At 32.0% G+C, this 17,857-nt stretch overlaps 2 protein-coding genes across 2 annotated transcripts; both read right to left on the minus strand.

Moving 5' to 3' along the window:
• Window positions 1-2,859: 2,859 nt before the first annotated feature.
• On the minus strand, window positions 2,860-8,442 carry LOC114368091 (protein IQ-DOMAIN 14-like). The gene is made up of 4 exons (XM_028325453.1): window positions 7,923-8,442; window positions 4,447-4,644; window positions 4,011-4,076; window positions 2,860-3,881 (listed from the first exon to the last, which is right to left on the minus strand). Exons 1-4 carry the CDS (start codon window positions 8,352-8,354, stop codon window positions 3,129-3,131), a joined length of 1,449 nt encoding a protein of 482 aa, XP_028181254.1. The 5' UTR covers window positions 8,355-8,442; the 3' UTR covers window positions 2,860-3,128.
• A 7,362-nt stretch (window positions 8,443-15,804) lies between these two features.
• LOC114367150 (protein 108-like) lies at window positions 15,805-16,540 on the minus strand. The gene is made up of 2 exons (XM_028324259.1): window positions 16,200-16,540; window positions 15,805-15,872 (listed from the first exon to the last, which is right to left on the minus strand). Exons 1-2 carry the CDS (start codon window positions 16,474-16,476, stop codon window positions 15,862-15,864), a joined length of 288 nt encoding a protein of 95 aa, XP_028180060.1. The 5' UTR covers window positions 16,477-16,540; the 3' UTR covers window positions 15,805-15,861.
• Between the last annotated feature and the right edge of the window lie 1,317 nt (window positions 16,541-17,857).

Genomic DNA, 17,857 nt, shown 5'->3' on the forward strand with positions numbered 1-17,857 from the left:
ATCGTACTCTGGTTGATCCACGCGATCGATGATAAAAAAACCTTTATTACTATCATGAATCCTAATTCTTCATACAAGAATAATTATAAACAAGTAATATGTTCAAGAAATCACAAAAGAATGCATACGCTTCAAACCATGTTCCGAGGCTAAGAACATGCTCAATGCATCACACTAATTCAAACATCAATTTCTCAATTGCAAATTGAAATTATAAATCAATCCCAAAAAGGGTCAATCAAGGGAAACATTAATAAGCATAGATCTAATGACCATAATCTATTAGTAACAAATAATCTAACATTCAAAATTTTATATCTTTGAAATTTTAGAACTTTGAATTAGTATTTAATTATACTAGGAAATTATGATTTTAAAATTTTGAGAAAAAAAATCTATATATTGAGCTTCAAAGGTTATACATTCTTTATAGCACAAAATCTCCAGCTCAAGTTCCATATCTAACTCATTTTTTTTTCATTGCTTGAGGGTTGATGGAAGCTATTCATCCCATAAATTCCCTTGTTTAATCATCTGACAAGTAGCCACACATTAAAATTCCAGGCACCAAACTTAAACAGCAACCATATTGAGTCCTATTTATCCTACCAATTATTCCAAACCCTCTTAATTTATCAGGGCACTATTAATTATGGTCTTACACTCTGACCCATCCTTGAATGCCTCTGTCCTATTTTTTGATGAGGTGTTTCCATTAATTAATCAAATTCTTAATGATGGCGACATGAAACTTTCCAAATGCTTGTACCTTTATTTATTTAGGTACATGTATATGTCACACCATTAATAAACTATATTATATGATTCATGTGTCCTCTTAATTCCTTTTATACTGCTCTTTCTCATGGTACTACGTGTTCACGACAGGTGAATAAACAAATCAACTAATTCATGATTATATGACCCCATAATAAACTCTTTTCGTTTCTACTGTTACTTTTATGTGTTGATCTATATTTTTCAATTCAGGTGAATAATGCTCTTAGAAAATCTAGTATGTGACTTTTTTTCCTGGTTGTTAAACTAAACTATTAGTTTAACAGTTAATTTCAAAGTGATTCAAAAGAGGAGTTATTGATCTTTGATATGATTGATAAAAGCAAATGATTTTGGCATAATGAAAGACACAGTACTCTACAAAAGAGCAGTGATAGAAAGGGGCATGTTTAAGTTGTCATTTGATACAAAGGTGATATGTCTGAAAGTGTGACATGGGTTATTGGATTGGTGTGGTCCAAAACTAGATCAGAAAGAGAGAATCAGATCTAATGAGAGAGCAACTATCATCATTCTCATTATCAATTGTCTTCAACTGCATGGCCTACGGTGAGCATCCAAGGCCACAGTTCCATTTCATAGTCACAAGAGAAACAAAAAAACACAACAAAACAAAGGGAGGGGAGTCATGCTGTCTAATATGTCACTTCATGTGTCCAATCTTTTGTCCTTTTGTTTGGTGTCCATTTATGTGAAATGGGCCACCGAAAGGCAAAACTATAAAGAAAGCTAAGATATAGTTTCCCTGAATTCACGTGGGAGAAATATAACTGGGATGAATTCACAACAATGGATAAATAAAAGTAGGAAAACATTTCCAAAAGATAAATAAAAATAAGAATACTTAGCAAAAGCATATCTTATCTTCTCTATTTATTAATTAGTTACAGCATCTTCATATACATTATTATTTGTTCATTCACACAATAAATACTTTCTTAGACCGCATATATCCTTTTTTTAGAAACAATACTCCTCAAGGTAGATGAAATTACTATCAACAACAAAGTTCTTCTGATCAATATCTAATGTAGTTAAATATTTAATACTCAAACTCAAAATCGTTGATTAAGTTAGAATAGCTCTACATTAGTTGATCCACTTGCTTTGTGCTACATCATAAATACTTTTATGCATCAATGTCGTTGCTTATTTTGATACAAATATTTTTACAAACATGTTCATTTAATGGTAGTGGGAAATCAAATTGGAGAAACTGCCTTCAGCTATTTGAGGAAAATTCTCTGAACTCCTTTATGCAGTTCATTTGGAAGGAACTGGTTGCAGTAGACTTATAAAGAAACCATCAAAGCGAAAAAAACAAAAAGACTATTTTACAATAATGGAGTCCTCTAATGAATAAGACTAGTCCTGTTGAAGATGAAAGTTTCATTAATGTGGTTTTGTCTCTTTCCATATTCAATAAGATTGTTCTCACAAGAAAATTAACAGGATATCCGCACAAGATATAAAATTCAGGATTTGGTAGTTCAGATCTGTCCTAATGTAAAGGCTGTTTAAGCACCATTGTATATCATGAATTCGACAAGTTCCTATAGCATATTCCAGCATAAACAAACACCTTGTCATTTGGCAAGTAATAGCCATTAGTAGATTAGCATATTATAAAAAATTGCCGAGATCTGCAACAAACTACAGGTAAAAGTGGATGGTGTTTATTAACACGCATGCTCACTGGAAGTTTTGAAATGAAGTTGAATAGACCGTTTGCTAAGTTTTGCAGTTCTTCACCATATTGAAAACGTTTGCTAAAATGCAGCGTTTTATGAAGTTTTGATGTAGAAGAAACCCACACAATATTTAGTTTCTATTTATTAAAAAAAATTGGAATTTTGGTATATAAACAGCACTTGCACGTATAAAACTCTTCATTATACACATCATTGTTACTCAATACATGTTCAGCCTGTCTCATTTTTATATTGTCTTCATACCACATTATCCTTATTTTATAATCATTGATATTTTCTTAGGAAGGTACTAGTTTTAATGTTATGTAACTTCTGATGAATAAAAATCAAAACCAGCATTGGATTAATGAACACATTCAAAACATGCTATATTTCAACATAACAAAATTCAGTAAAAAGCCTCCAAAACATGTAATATTTCAACATAACAAAATTCAGTAAAAATCCAATCATGAGTCAACAAGGTGGCCTTTGATCGTGAGGGGACAAAGACACTATAGGAGTACATGTCAAATACTTACATCCTAAAACTGCTGTCATACACAGAAAACACCAAGCAAAAGAAACTAATGTCTCTTTCTCTTCTATTTTTTTGTTTTCTTTGTCTTTTTTGTGATGTCATCTTAAATTGGCACTCCCAATTCTGTTCAAACTGCTGCTTGTGGTCGTTGCATAGGCCTGGCTCCTAAAATCAGAATCCCTATCTGAACTAGGCTCTGCTTCCCAAAGACCCTGAAGAGACCTTCTTGTGGAATGACCATATCTCTCAAACTCCATTCTTTGCCTTGGAGCACTATGTGACCTAACCTTGGCTCTAGAAGACTCTGTATTCGCCATGTAATTGGGATGACCCGGGTAGCCACTGAAGAAACTCCATGCACACTCACTCTTAGTTGGTGTGAATGGACCTCTCCTTGCACCACCACTTCCAAGCCTAGAGGAGGCAGAAAATGCTTGAGGACTATCCTCAACATTTGGCAAAGCCGCCACTTCTTCTTTTCCTTTGTGAAATGTCAAAGACCCAAAGGGAAGAACCTCCCTAGAAGAGAGACTTGGATTTAGACCTTTGGAAGAACCCTTTGATGGAGATTCATATGCCACAAAATTCTCATTGTTGTAATCAGAATACAAGTAATGATGTGATGATGTCTGATATGAGCTGCCACTACTATGGTGTGAGTTCAAGTGTGGCTTCCAAGTATCCACTTCAAGAATCTTGTCACTCTTCTCATCATCAAGGCGTCCAATTTTTAATGAAGCATCTCTAGTTTGTCTCCATGAATTTTCTTCCATCCAACTATCTAACCAATGGGAACCAAACCGGGCTTTCTCCACGTCTATGTCCCTAAAATTTGCATTGGAACTACATCTCTGCAAGTTGAAAATGGGGAATGCAATTAAAGTGGGAATTAAATTCATAGGTTGATCATCCAAGTGATGATCCCTTGAAAATGGACAATGCTTGGAGTAATATTATGAGCAAGCTAGAACCATGTGTACCTTGAGAATAGATCCATCAAACTTTGTACTATAGGCACGAAGTGAGTGCTTATAATCTTCAGGGACCTAAATTATTCAAAACAAAAATAATAAAAAAAAGGTTCAAAGAAAAGATTAATGGTTAAGAATTTATGAGCTATTTGATGAGCCACATATTAATGATTACCATTACCACAAGGTTACGATCCAACCTAAAGATTATCTAAAGAACCATGCTCTAGCACCAGTTTAATTTGCAACATGCTGTTCTATACTGGGTGGAAAGTTATTCTGTAATAGATTCCTAATTGCAACATTTGGTGGGGTGATAGAAAAAAGAAAAATAGTTAAAGAAAAGTCCATTAACAAAGATAACACGTTTGAAGAAAGTGAGATGCCATGACAATGCCATCACATAGATAAGGATCATGTGTGTGTGTGTGTTCACTTTGCTTACAGGGTAATGAGAAAGTGGAGACTTGAAAGAATGCATATTATCTGACAAGTTCCCTCGAGTTGCACGTGCCCGAGACTGCAGTCTCACCAAGGTTTGCATGCGCCTTAGCATATCTGAAGTTTGCTTTCTCACAATGTGACCCCTCACCAATGCTTGCAACTTCACCAGTGCTTTAAGTGCTCTCAATGCTCTCCTTGCCTTCCAAATTCATATAAAAAAATATCAGTAAAACATAAAATTCCATTCCATATCATACTGTTCGTAAAACCTATCCATGAAATTCACCTATCACATTTTTTGAGGAGAAAAAAAAAGAACACTTAAAGCATACGAACAAAGATAATGCAAAGGGTATCTGCATTGTTACATAATTATAAAGGCTTTTAGTTAGAACAAATTAACATGTAAAGTTTTTACAATGTTATTTAATCATACATTGTTATCTATGGTAAGATTCTTGATCAATGATAACTTTAGGAAATATTACTTTAAAATGTTATATCGAGAATAAAATAAACATACTCTAAACATAATATTAAAATAAAAGATGGGAAATAGAGGGATGTCAGAAAGTTGGAGGATATTGAAATGAAAAAGACACGAGAAAGAAGGGGGAGGGGGGTTGAGGTTGATGGGCGTAATCATTAGTAAACATAAATACACAGTGGAAAGCCATCCATTATTGATGCTCCTTCATATTCATTGAAGCTTCCTATGTCGCATGCCCCACCATGGTTGGACGGCAAAAGGTGAAAATTTAAGTTCAACGAATATTGTAGTCTTAATGTTACTTTCAGTTTCTATTAGAAAGAAAAAACAAAAAACATTACAGCCTAACTGCTGGTCCGTGTTGTCCTCAACAAGAGTAGCTTCCTCTCACGTGAAGGTTAAAGTGAGGTGTAAAAAATCTCTTTTCACTTTAACCCCCCCAAAAAAGCATGGCTCTTTCACTTTCGGCTTTTCATTTGTCAAACCCAAGAAATCACAAGTTTAACATAAATCCATCAATGTACCATTTTTCTTTTTTATTTTTTTAATCAACAAAAGTGATAGAGTGCTTACACACTTTCAATAATAGTACTGAACAGGGCTTAATGACATACTAAACTATCAGCAGAGACCCACAAGGTCCAAACAACAAATAATTCTACCTAATTAAGGGATTACATGGACAATGCTCTAAACATGAAAGTATGATGCCCCCTTATTCCATGCTCAAAATACTACTTGGCATAGTACTAAAGACATGTTGGAACGGTCAAAAGAGACTCACATAGCCACATAAACATTATAGTTCAAACCTTAACCGCAAGCAATTCTACCGATTAAGAGATCTTCCAAGAGAAGATTGTCCACCGGACAAAAAAAATTATATTAAGAAAATTCGAACTCACTTATAAAAGTGTGTGCAAGAGTTTCATAGTAAATCCTTAAACCACTTATGTAAATGGAGAATGAGTCAATCTATGTACCCTATATCATACCGATTACAGAGCCAATAACAAAAACATTATTTTTGCCAACTTGCGCGTGACTCTGTTATTACTTACATTGAGTAAAATATGGGTAGCCTAACAACTAGCACTAGCACTTAGGTCAATGATCACGTGTTGGTGCACGGCCACTTCACCTTTGGTGTTATTTTTTGGGTACAAAGGGGACATTCCACTTTGGTCACCGGAAAGGTAAGTATCATAACTCACCAATATGTGGGGCTCACACTTTCTTACTCCCACAAATTACCCATTTTCCACTTCTCGAAACTTTCTTTGTTGGCCCTTGACTCTTGTGTTGTCACACACCCAAGTCCCCAAAACATGGCCACTTTGAGCTGAATCGTTTAACTGGCAGAATCCTCACAACACCATACTGCATTACTACTACTCTAGTCTCACTGCTACATTTTCTCAAGGATCCAAATCAAATCACACATAAGCAATACGACACAAGCCAAGTACACGACAGAAAGCAGAACAGAACACCCCCCACAACACAAAAGTGACTCAACACACGAAAATTGCAGCCACCGCGTGATGGGAATACATGTTGCATTCAACACCCATAACATTGAAAAATAAAATATCGTTTCAGGCCTAAAAGATTCGGAAATCATACATCAGCATCCAAAAATAAAAATCATATTCTCGTCTTAAAATACGAAAAGGTCAATTAATTTAATTTCTTACGGAAATTAATTTGTTTTTCAAAGATTTAAATTATCGATATTTTTGTCTTTCAAACTAAAAAAATAGTTTTTAAGATTAAAACGATCGATATAGACAAGTTACGGTTTTTTATATTCCCATCCTATCTCGCTAACGTTTACAAGTTGGATTCTATAGAGATTTGTCGGCGGAACCCAAATTGCCAGGTCCACACACAACATCTACCAAAGACCAAAGTTTTACCACAAGCTACAAAGAAAGAGGAATAGAATTAAAAAATGTGTTAAAAATATATTAAAAAAATCAGAATAATAAATTACTAATGCAGTAATATTTTTAATAGAAAACTACGTTCAATTTTAATTCTTTAACATGATCCTAACAATTCAAATTATTTATTGGAAGAAGAAAAGGCATGGCTGTTGTGTTGTGACTTGTGGCAGGGAACAGCTTTCTTTGGATAGGTGAAAATTTTAGGAAAAAATAAACAGCGTTGAAAATGAAGCAATAATATTTGACTAGGATTTGTTTCCCGAGAAAAACAGCAGGGGAAATTCCATTTCAACGAGAAAAATTAATGGGTGAAAAGCACACACAGACAATCAGAAACAGCGAGTCAACAAATTTGAAATTAGCTGACGCGCTGAGAACGAGGGAGAAAATTTAAAAAGGAAGAATAATTCGTTTTTACCAAGGTCAAACTCAAACAAAACCAGAGGTAAAAAAGAAAGATCACTATGAAAAAAAACATGTGTTCAACTTCAACAACACCAAGCAAAGAAAATTTTGGATCAATTACTTCATATTTCATCACTCTCAAGTCTTAATCAAAGCACAGACTACTTAATTTAATAATACAACTTTTTCAAATTATTTTTCCAAAATTAACTGGTATCAAAATTGTCCTAAATACTCAAATTTAGTCATTCAAAAACTCACAAGCAAATATTTTCAGCATTAATTCAACTTTTTATCAATAAACATCAATTTAATTCAATCTTTCATCATTTAAAACCTTAAACAACTTAACATGACACTTTGAAGTGTCAATTTCACTTCCCAAACATATTTAAAAGAACACACCGTTAATAAAAATTAAAATTCTCATTATCATCATAAAAAAGATTGGTAACTTTTGTTGCAACTACTTAAAAAATCGTACTTAAAATAATTTATAATTAAATGATGATAAAAAAGTCTTTAAATTAACAAAGAATAATTTAAACTACGTAGTTACACCGAAAAACACAACATTTGACTGCGAATATTAATTACTACGAAGAACAAAAACAAAACCAGATTTTCACGTACCAAGTAACCTCTGAAAGCCGACTGGATTTTTACAGCGGCGGCGGTGGTTTCCTCCGCCACGCGTCGGGGCTGCGGCGCCGGGGCGGGCCGGCTGGAGACGCCACCGGTGCCGCTGGTCAGCCTGACAACCTCGGCCGCAGCATGTGCGGCGGCGAGAGCAGCTTCAGCGACCGCGGCGGTGGCGGCGGCGACAGCAATGGCATGCTTGTTAGCGTCCAAAGATTCAGTGAAAGGAGCAGAGGAAGTGGAAGAGTCAAAGTTGCTGTTGTTGTTAAGTGTTGTTGGTAATGTGTTGGGTTTGTACCTCGTACTGTGTTTGATGAAGCTCCATGTTTTTTTGTTGTCTTTGTTGGGTTTGGAGGCGTCGGAGGAGGAGGGTGGGGGGTTGTTGTGGTGCTTCTTGCCGCCGAAGAGTCGCCGGAGAAAGCCCATGAGAGGGAATTCAATTCAAGGCATTGGTGGAGAGAGAGAAGAAGAAAAAGATAAGAGGAGTGAAGAAGAGTATGAAGGGAAGGGAACACTTAAATGGACTAAGTTTGGAGGGTTGCACATTTGGAAATATTGAAAATGGTTATTACTAATCAATATTTTTGGAATACAAAATCTAGATGCAGTTATTTGTGTTTTTTTTTAATTACTGTTTACTCTCTCTCTTTAATTACAATTAGAGTTTTATTGTGCGAACTATCAAGATGAATTTTTAATTTTGATTAAAGAAAATGACTTACTGATAGAAAAATTGATTTTGATTGAAGAACATACTAAAAGAATCTAAAGAAACTACAAAATGTTTTTTTTTTTATTAAGAGTAGTAGAAAGCTGTTTGGTTAATTTTTAGGCGGTTTGATTTTTGAGGTTCTTTGGGTTTTTAAAATGAAGTAATTTTTGACGGCAAAGGAATCATTTAATCCAAAAAAGAAATTTATTGGAATTAATTTTCTAGTAATTTTTAACCATCAAAAAATAAATCGTCACAAAACATAATAAAATTAACATTACTCACCATTTAATAATAATATTTACAGTAAGGATTAAAATCATTAATTTAGGAATTAAGACTTATCAAAATTTAGTTCAAAAACTAAAAGTAAAACTAAAAAAAAATCAGAAACAAAAAATATGATTAACTCTTTTATTCATGTTTATACATGAGAATAGTATAATCTTTTTACTTACACATTATATTTTTTATTTTTTATTTTTCTTAAATCAAACATTCTAAAAATATTTTTATTTTCATTCACCTTATTTCTCTTTTTCCTATTTTTATGCTCACATTTTTTCTCTCTCTTAACAAACATCGTAAAGTTTAACATGTGTTTGGAACAAGGAAAAAAAAATAGGAAAGGAGAGAAATTTTTGAAATTTTAATTAAAGGGAAGGTAAAAGAAATGATTTTTTTTTAAGTTTTTGCTTCTATCCTTTTCTTTCCAAAAAAAAAAAAAAAACTCATCATTATTCGTATTTTCTTCCGTTTCTATTTTTTTTTAGACTTTTAATCTTTATCCTATTTACTTTCTTAAACAAACTTAGGTCATTTGCAACATGATATCCCTTTTTTTTTCTTATTAAGAACCTTTCCAAAGAATATTTTTACATTGGAACAAATCTTTGTTGAGTTCTTATTAAGCACCAATGCTTTACTTCTTCTTTATTTTTTGTTACATAAAATGTATATTTTCTTAATTAATTATAGTAATAATTGTATTAATATTATTAATAATTAAAGTTTCTTATAATTAATGTTGATAAAATATAAAGATGTGGAGTTATTGGTAAGACTCATTTAGTAAATTTTTTAGATGTGTTGGGTTAGGGAGATCGGGTGTTTATAAGGTGCTTAAGGTGGAAATGATAAAAATGAGTGATATGTATAAGTTAAATCACTCAAGAATCCTAATGATGAGAGCTTTAAAAAAAAATCCTAGTGGGTTGAAAATGCTATTAGAGGGTTTGTGGATTTAGGGTAAAATAGTACGCTGTGGAAAAGGAGAATAATAGTACTAACGTGTATCTCATTTCAGTCGTTCGGAGTTTATTTCAAACCTCAAATTGAACATAGGTGTATAGGGCCTCAATTAGATTGTTTAAATAGCCCTTAAAATACTCTTCAGGAGGTAAAAAAAACAATAAAACATTCTTTTTAAGGTATTTTTTTTTCCAGATAAGCGCTGAAATATACGAATTGGGTATGGATATTAAGTTTTTACACCAACTCTCGTTTTTAGTCAATTATTATTGAAAATAAGTGATTACTTCTTAATGAAAAAGTAGATATTTTAGGTGAGTATGACCCGAAACATGTACACGAATTGGTACAAAGTCTCAATTATAATTCAACTAAACTATGCGCCCATTTCAGACTACGAAATGTAAAGTTACAGAACAACAATTTTGCCTAAAAGAAAAAAGACAATACTATACGAAAATCAAATAAATCATCTTAATGTATTACACCTGCGAAAGGAATGAGATCTTAATTAATATGTTCGGTACATAAAAAATATATATATATGTTCGGTACAACATTTCTTCTTATTTTGGGACAAAGTACAATATTTTGTCTTACCTCACTCTCTGCTCTAATTAATTTTCATCTACCTTGAGGATGATAGCCGAAAAGCTGTAGATACTACACAATTTAAGTTTCCAACATACACTTCTTTTAAATATGAAGAATGTTGAACCTCATACTGAAATAAAAATAAGGAAACCGTGTAAATTATCTGTCAAAAGGAATTTGAATTAATATTCCATGCTAAGTAGTACGATATATGAATTACTTATTTTACAAATTAGTAAAACCTAAAGTATCACCATTAGTTGTAATCAAAGAGGCCTTGATAATTAATATTCAAGAGCATAAAATGCATCAAAAAGTAGATAAAAATTAGTAATGTGCCTCCATTTTTGTGGTTTCTTTTATTTTAGAATTATTAAATATCTAAATTTTTATGAGTTTTACACAATAGAGGTCTCATCATGATGATTGATAGTATTTTTATGGAAATTTTTAGATTTTAAGCAAGGAAAATTAGGAAGTGCATCCTGAAGGCTCATGCTCAGCATGCAACGCTCGCTAAGCGAGGGAATCCGCTCAATGCCAAGACAGCTCGCCCAGTGCGGCTACAAACCCTAGAGAGCACGAAGCCAGAGACCAACCGCTCAGCCCGTAGTCAACTGGCCCAACGCAGCTTTTGTCAGTTCTCTTAGGCAAAAAGGAATAAAAAGCAAGCTGATTTCATCTCATTGGAGCTTCAACACTTCACCTTTCCTTGTCTTTTCCATTTGTAGTTGAGCTCTCCATGTTAATGGAGGGCTAAACATTCCATTTGTTGGGGAGTTTTTCATTGAGCACTCTTGATGTAAAAGCTCTAATTATTTATTTAATATTATTGCTAGTGTCTTTGCTTCTATGGGTGGTTATTTTCATGTATGTGGTTTGATCATCCATTTATATGCTTTGTTAGGATTTAAGTGTTGGAAAATGCGGTTAATCCTTAGAACATGGTAGAACAACTAAAATTCTTCATTTTTAGGAATAGTGTGAAATAATTTAGTATGGTTTGCATCCCATTCGTCATGCTGTTCGCTTAGTTGATTTCTTTGAGGAATCAAGAATGAAACTAGAAGGGTTATACTCTTTCATGTGAGGAATTGTGGTTAGAGTAAATTTGTGGATGCAAGTGACATTAGGATAATATTGAATAGAGAAAAACTTTTCCAATTACATCAAGAGAGGTTTCAGTAGGGCGCTCCCCAACATAATTACCTTGGTATTTGTTTTCATCCGCTAAGCTCGGTGTTTAATTCTATTATTCAGTTTTAACTAGGAAAAATGTTATAGTTTATTGTGCAACATGAATTATTTGTTGACTTTCATTTACATCCAACTATAAATTGTTTATAAACTAAATATGTGTCATTTGAGTACAAAAAATTTCCTTAGAACACGATACTCTGTCTTACTGTTTTAATTTACTATTTGGACAAGTTGGTGCACTTGCCAACTAGTGAAGAGACCTAAATCAAATTTAAAGAATTTTTTTTATTTTAAAAGAGAGATCTACATGTTGGACCTTTTGTTAATGTATGTGATATTTTTAACAAATGTGATTTTTTATTTTATATATTATTTTTTATTAATATGCCCGAAACATAAGTTTTAATTACTTTAGACTTAGAGTCAATTCTGATTGTAATTCTCTTCAACCTTGTTATGAGCTTTTTCTTCTTCTTCTTCTTTTTTGACGAAAGCCTTGTTATGAGCTTGTTCACTTCAATATTATTTATTCCCTGAAACATAGAAACTATACTACAATTAGACATGAGTTTCGCGAAGGAAATTAACCAATGATGGCATTAGTTAATAATTTCTAGTGGCAATTAGTACAGTTTTAGTTTCGTCTTTAAGTTTGGCCCTTCTTTGTAAGAAAAAAAATGTAAACATATAGAAATTCCATGATCTTGTATAAATAAATTTCAAACTGATAATTATTAATGAATTAAAAAAGTCACATTGTCATACTATTTTTTAAAAAAAAAAACTTACGTAAAGATTTCTATTATTTTTTAATATAATATTGATACCAAGTAATCTTCAGAATAATTAATTAAAGGTGGTATTATTCTCCCAATAATATTTATTTTATATCTAACGAATTCAAATTGCTATTAATTGTATTAATGGATATTTATAGAAGTAAATAATTTTTATTGAAACCTATACTAGCGCGTCTATATTATAGAAATGAATGCGAAAATTCTAAATTGAGGTGCAAACATTGCTATTCAATGGGGGAAGAAGGTGAAAACATTTATTTGTAAGGTGTGGACTTTTAATGACAAAGTAAAGACAGAGGATTAAACCTTTATGCTTATACAACTGAGAATTTAACGTTGTGAATCAATCTACTTGTCATGGCATGAGTTGGGGCTGTTGGGCTGGTTGAACTGTTGAAGAATTGGGCCCACATATCTTAAATAACGAAAACAACTAGTAATAAAGGATTTGAAAAAATATGAAACATTATAGAGTGCAGGTCTATCGTACATTGGTCTATCAAATATGTAGCGCCCCCACCCCAACCTCGCAAGCAAATGTTCAATTAATGACTGCAATAGGATAAACACGTGGAAACATGTTTGGGTTGACAAAATATTTTCCACTTTTATTTGTTACTAGTATTTTAATTTGAGTATTCAATAAAGATAAAATATTTATTTTCATATGATTAAAATTTATAATGAATAATTTAAATTGTAAAATAAAGTTATTATCAACTATGGATTTTTATTATGAAGAAAATTCTGAACTATTGATAATGAATTGGTTTAAATTTACTTTTGGTGTCCATACTTTTCCTATTCTACAATTTTGGTCTCTCAAATTTTTTTTCTATACTATTGGTTTTCATTCTTTTATATTTTGACAATTTTGATTTATCCATAATTTGTCACCGTTATTTTTTACTGAAATTACTAATTTGATATTTAAGTAATGATGTGACATTAACATATTAACATGATGGATGACTTGGCAATAGAACACATGCGAGTACAATGTATTATTATGGTAGTATGAACCAAAATTTAGATTATTAGGATGCATTTGATTCGCTAAAAAATAAGAAATCAAACAACACAAATATTTGTCTAATGTTTGATTTAAAAAATGATTGAGGGACATTACAAAATAAACAATGATGGACTAGACAAATACCAAAAAACTTATAACTCATTAAACCTCGTATAGTTTTTTGTCTCGTCTCTAACAAAAGTAAAAATACAATATTATCCCTTTTACTTTTCATTATCCCACACCTTTCTTCTTTTTCCATATTTGTCTCCTTCTCTAAACCTCCATTTCCAAACGTCGTACCTTTGTTATCGACGAGGATCATATATTTTTTTTTCTTTTGGCCAATTCTGACGAGGCTGTGTTGCGGTGCCATGGCATCGTTGCCACCATCGTGACCCTATAGTGGCCTCCCGACGCTAGGCCTTGTGCTCGGTGGCGTTAGGGACTGCACCTCCTCCGTGGAGGTGTCTCTCCTTTATTGCGCTGTCAAGGTCCTGCTAATGCACCTAGGGTTTTATAGTAAAATTTATATTATTTTATTCAATATATAAACACATTAAACAAGATACAATATCAAATTAGTTGTATTGCATCAAGTGTCAACCAACATATAGTACAAAAAGTTATTCTATGACTCAGCTTTTGATTAATGGAGTTCTTTTTGTCTTATCTTTCTAGCAAATCAAACTTACCTTTAATATCATATCAACATACATAATAAATTGCTAAATCATTTATCACATTGACATGTTAGTGTCACATTATTACTTATTACTTATAAGCAATGTCATAAATTTGGGTTATAAAATTGAAGGCATACATACAGTGAATTAAAATTACTAAATTTTAAAAAGTTGATAACCAGATTTGCAATAAATTTTTTCTAGAGACCAAAATTGCTTAAGGATAAAAAATATATATTTAATTCTAATTTATTTTAAAAAATTAAAATTAAAGATAAAGTATGGTAAACTAAAATAGAAAAACAAATAAGATCAATACTTTATAAATATGGAGAAACAAGCCATAATTGTTTTTTTTTTTGTTTTCGTAAAAATATTAATACAATAATATTTTGTCTGTTCGTTATGCATGACGAAAAAGGTTTTCGTTGAGTAGATGAAAAATTGTTTCCATCAAAAGCATTTTTGTCAAAAAGAGAAAGTTAGGATATGAACTTAAGTTTTCACCTGGGCAGGAAATATACTCCTTTACTAAGTGTAACATTTAGCTCATGGTTATTACTTTTTGTATTTTCCATATTACTTCCTGCACTTCCTCTCTCCTTTCGGACTGTCCATCCTGAAATATGTAAACCTACATCTTAAAATACAGTCTCTTTTTAGCTTCCAGAATAACCATTCTAAAAGGTCAAAAACATTCCAGACAAAATTGCAGGAAGCATGGGAGTGCAGGAAGTAATAGTCCCCGCTGACACAGTAAAATGGTGCATTCTGCTTGATATTAGGCGCAATACCTGTTGCACCCGACCACCCGTTCTTAAATTAAACCCGATTTACTTACAAGACAGATCATTGATTTTCTTACCACTTCTGTCAAATTTCATTACCAAAGGAAAAGTTCACTTTAAAATATTTACATGGTCATTCAGAGGGGACAATTATAGAAACTGATATATATATATATATATATATATATATATATATATATATATATATATATATATATATATATATATATATATATATATACATGACTACATGATCATTCATGGGTGATTAATGAGTTGTTACAAAAAATGCATTATGCTCTTTAACAAAGTTTTTTGTTTTTTCTGAATGAATGCTTTTTAACAAATTGACCCGCCATGAATTCGTAAAATTAGTTTGGTACTAAAATATTTCTCTCATATATCCCATTGATGTCAACTTGATATATATTAATTCATTGAATTAGTAAATAATAAGTTCACATAACATGGGCGCCTTCATTCTCCTCCCTTGTGCATTCTCTTGATGTGAGACTGGCAATTCTTTCCTATTCAATTTGATTTCTTTCTTTTTATTTTATTTCATTGGCTTTAACACTAATAATTAATCCCTAACAAAACACTAATAATTAATCATAACTCAAGTGTAATTGGGCCATTCAACAATTAACTATATTGTCACCATGAAATAAAACTAAATTATAGTATACTCAGTATGTTTCTAAAAGCAAAGAAAAATTTCAACATATCTTTATTTCATTGTATTCATTTCCTTTTGCCATGCATAATAGCTGGGTACCAGAGACAGACACCATGTGACAAAGCTAAAATTAAAAAAGAAATAAAAGATAAACCACAGAGTATGTATGGGTTTCAGCATTATTCTCGTATCATCCGCTTAATCTGCTCTAATTTGCACCTGTAAATTAAGATTCAAGAGTAATAATATAAATATTCAATATCCAAGAAGAAAGAACTTGGTAAATATATGATCATGTTTTGATAAATTTTCACGCAAACACTGATGGAAAAAGAAAATAAACAAAAAGATAAATTGAATTGAGTTTCTTTTACTAGTTAAAATTAACTTATACATTTTAATTTTGTTTAAAATATTAGATAAGAAAACTTCTATAAAAATATAGTACATAAGTTGGTTTCATCACACCTAAGAAATTTATAAAGAAATTTATCCGAGCAGAGGTGGAGTCACTATAAAAGGAATAACTAAGTGTGAGAAGCATACTGCAACCGAGGGATGGAATTTGGCACTGAGAAGGGAGTTGAGAAGCGATCCTAATGGTGCTGCAGAGGCAGTCACGGTCTACAGCTTGAAGTGCATTGCAGCATCTAGAACTAGGGTTTGTGTTGACACCAGGCACTACAAATGGTGCACAAACATTGAGCTCACTCAGCTGGGTTGTGCAGGTGCTGCTCTGTGCCATTGCTATTTGTGTCCCATGTGCCACAACCACCAAGAGAAGAAGAATTAGAGACAAGAGAGACTTTGGTGATGCAGCCATGACTAAATTCAATTGAAATTATAACTTTTGGTTATTAATTAATTTGTTTACTTACTAATCCCACTGTATGTGGTCGTGTATGGTTTGGATGGAGTAGTGTCCCTATTTATGGTGAAATTTGGGAAGCAAAAAATTGGCTTGTTCATTTGGTGAGTCACCTACCTTGAGAGGTTTTCTGATCATAACTTTGGTGTTGAATGCATGGCATCTGCATGTGACATGATGATGATCATGGGTTCAATCCTTTTTCTCTTCATGTGAGCACACATTTGTATCAAGTCCGATATATAGTCCAATCAGGTTATATGCGTGCACACATTTGCTCACTCTTAGGGTATATGTGGCAGAATAAAGACATAGGCAAGGGTAAAATTATGTAATGGAGAGAAATAAAGTGTTACGAAAAATATTGCAAAAAAGTATTCAAGTGTGAAACGATACCTACCACCGGAAAGGAGTTTATTTGGAAAAAAAAAACCTGGACATTAGTGAAACCATGATACCTTTTTAGAGAAAAGTAATAAAAAAAATACTCAACAGTGTTACCTTTTTTTTTTAAGAGTTATGTTATTTATATTATTTTTTAGTATTATTTTTTCTCTCTTTTTATTACATCAGTCGTCTTATCTTTTACTTTTCTCTTTTTCTTTTTTATTGTATAATTTTTTGGTACAAAATTATATGCAAATAGATTTTTGCTTTTCCTAATTAAAGGGGTGAGATAAAGTGGCATTCTTGTAATGTTCAACATATATAGTGTTGTAACATGAGAGTTGGTCTAGTAAAATGTGTTAATTTCTTGTAATATAATGAATTAAAATTTGAATTTTCGTTAAAAAAGATGTCAATATATTTACATAAATTTAAAAACAAAAAATTAAGAAATACAAATATTTTCTTGTATTAATAATCACGATCTAAATAGATATGAATCTATCTTTATATATATAGTTAGTGTTCTGAAGTGGTTCATTCTTTTTTACTAGTCTATGATCTATCAGTGACAATGCTTCTGGACTGGCCCATATATATAATTAAATCCTATGGCTAGTACGCAAAAGAACAAATTTATTTTTGTGGGAATATTGCTGTATTGTTTTTCTTCTTCTTATTAGCTGTTTTGTTTTTGGTTTTCTGTCTCGAACTTAAAAAAAAAGACCTAGAATCCTAGATCATAATCAAACAAGTTTCCCGCTTTTGAAAGTTGTATTGTATTTTTAATAGCTAAAATTAAATTATTTTCATAATCTCATCACTTATCAGAACCCCCATATGCCACATCGAGACCAAACTATGCACTGTCGAACCTTTGACAAGGTCCAGACAACAGTGCAACACTGTTGGCCGGTATATACTATTTCCATTGTTAGAAAAATAGAAA

Source organism: Glycine soja, chromosome 9 (genome assembly GCF_004193775.1).
Source record: "Glycine soja cultivar W05 chromosome 9, ASM419377v2, whole genome shotgun sequence".
Taxonomy (NCBI): domain Eukaryota; kingdom Viridiplantae; phylum Streptophyta; class Magnoliopsida; order Fabales; family Fabaceae; genus Glycine; species Glycine soja.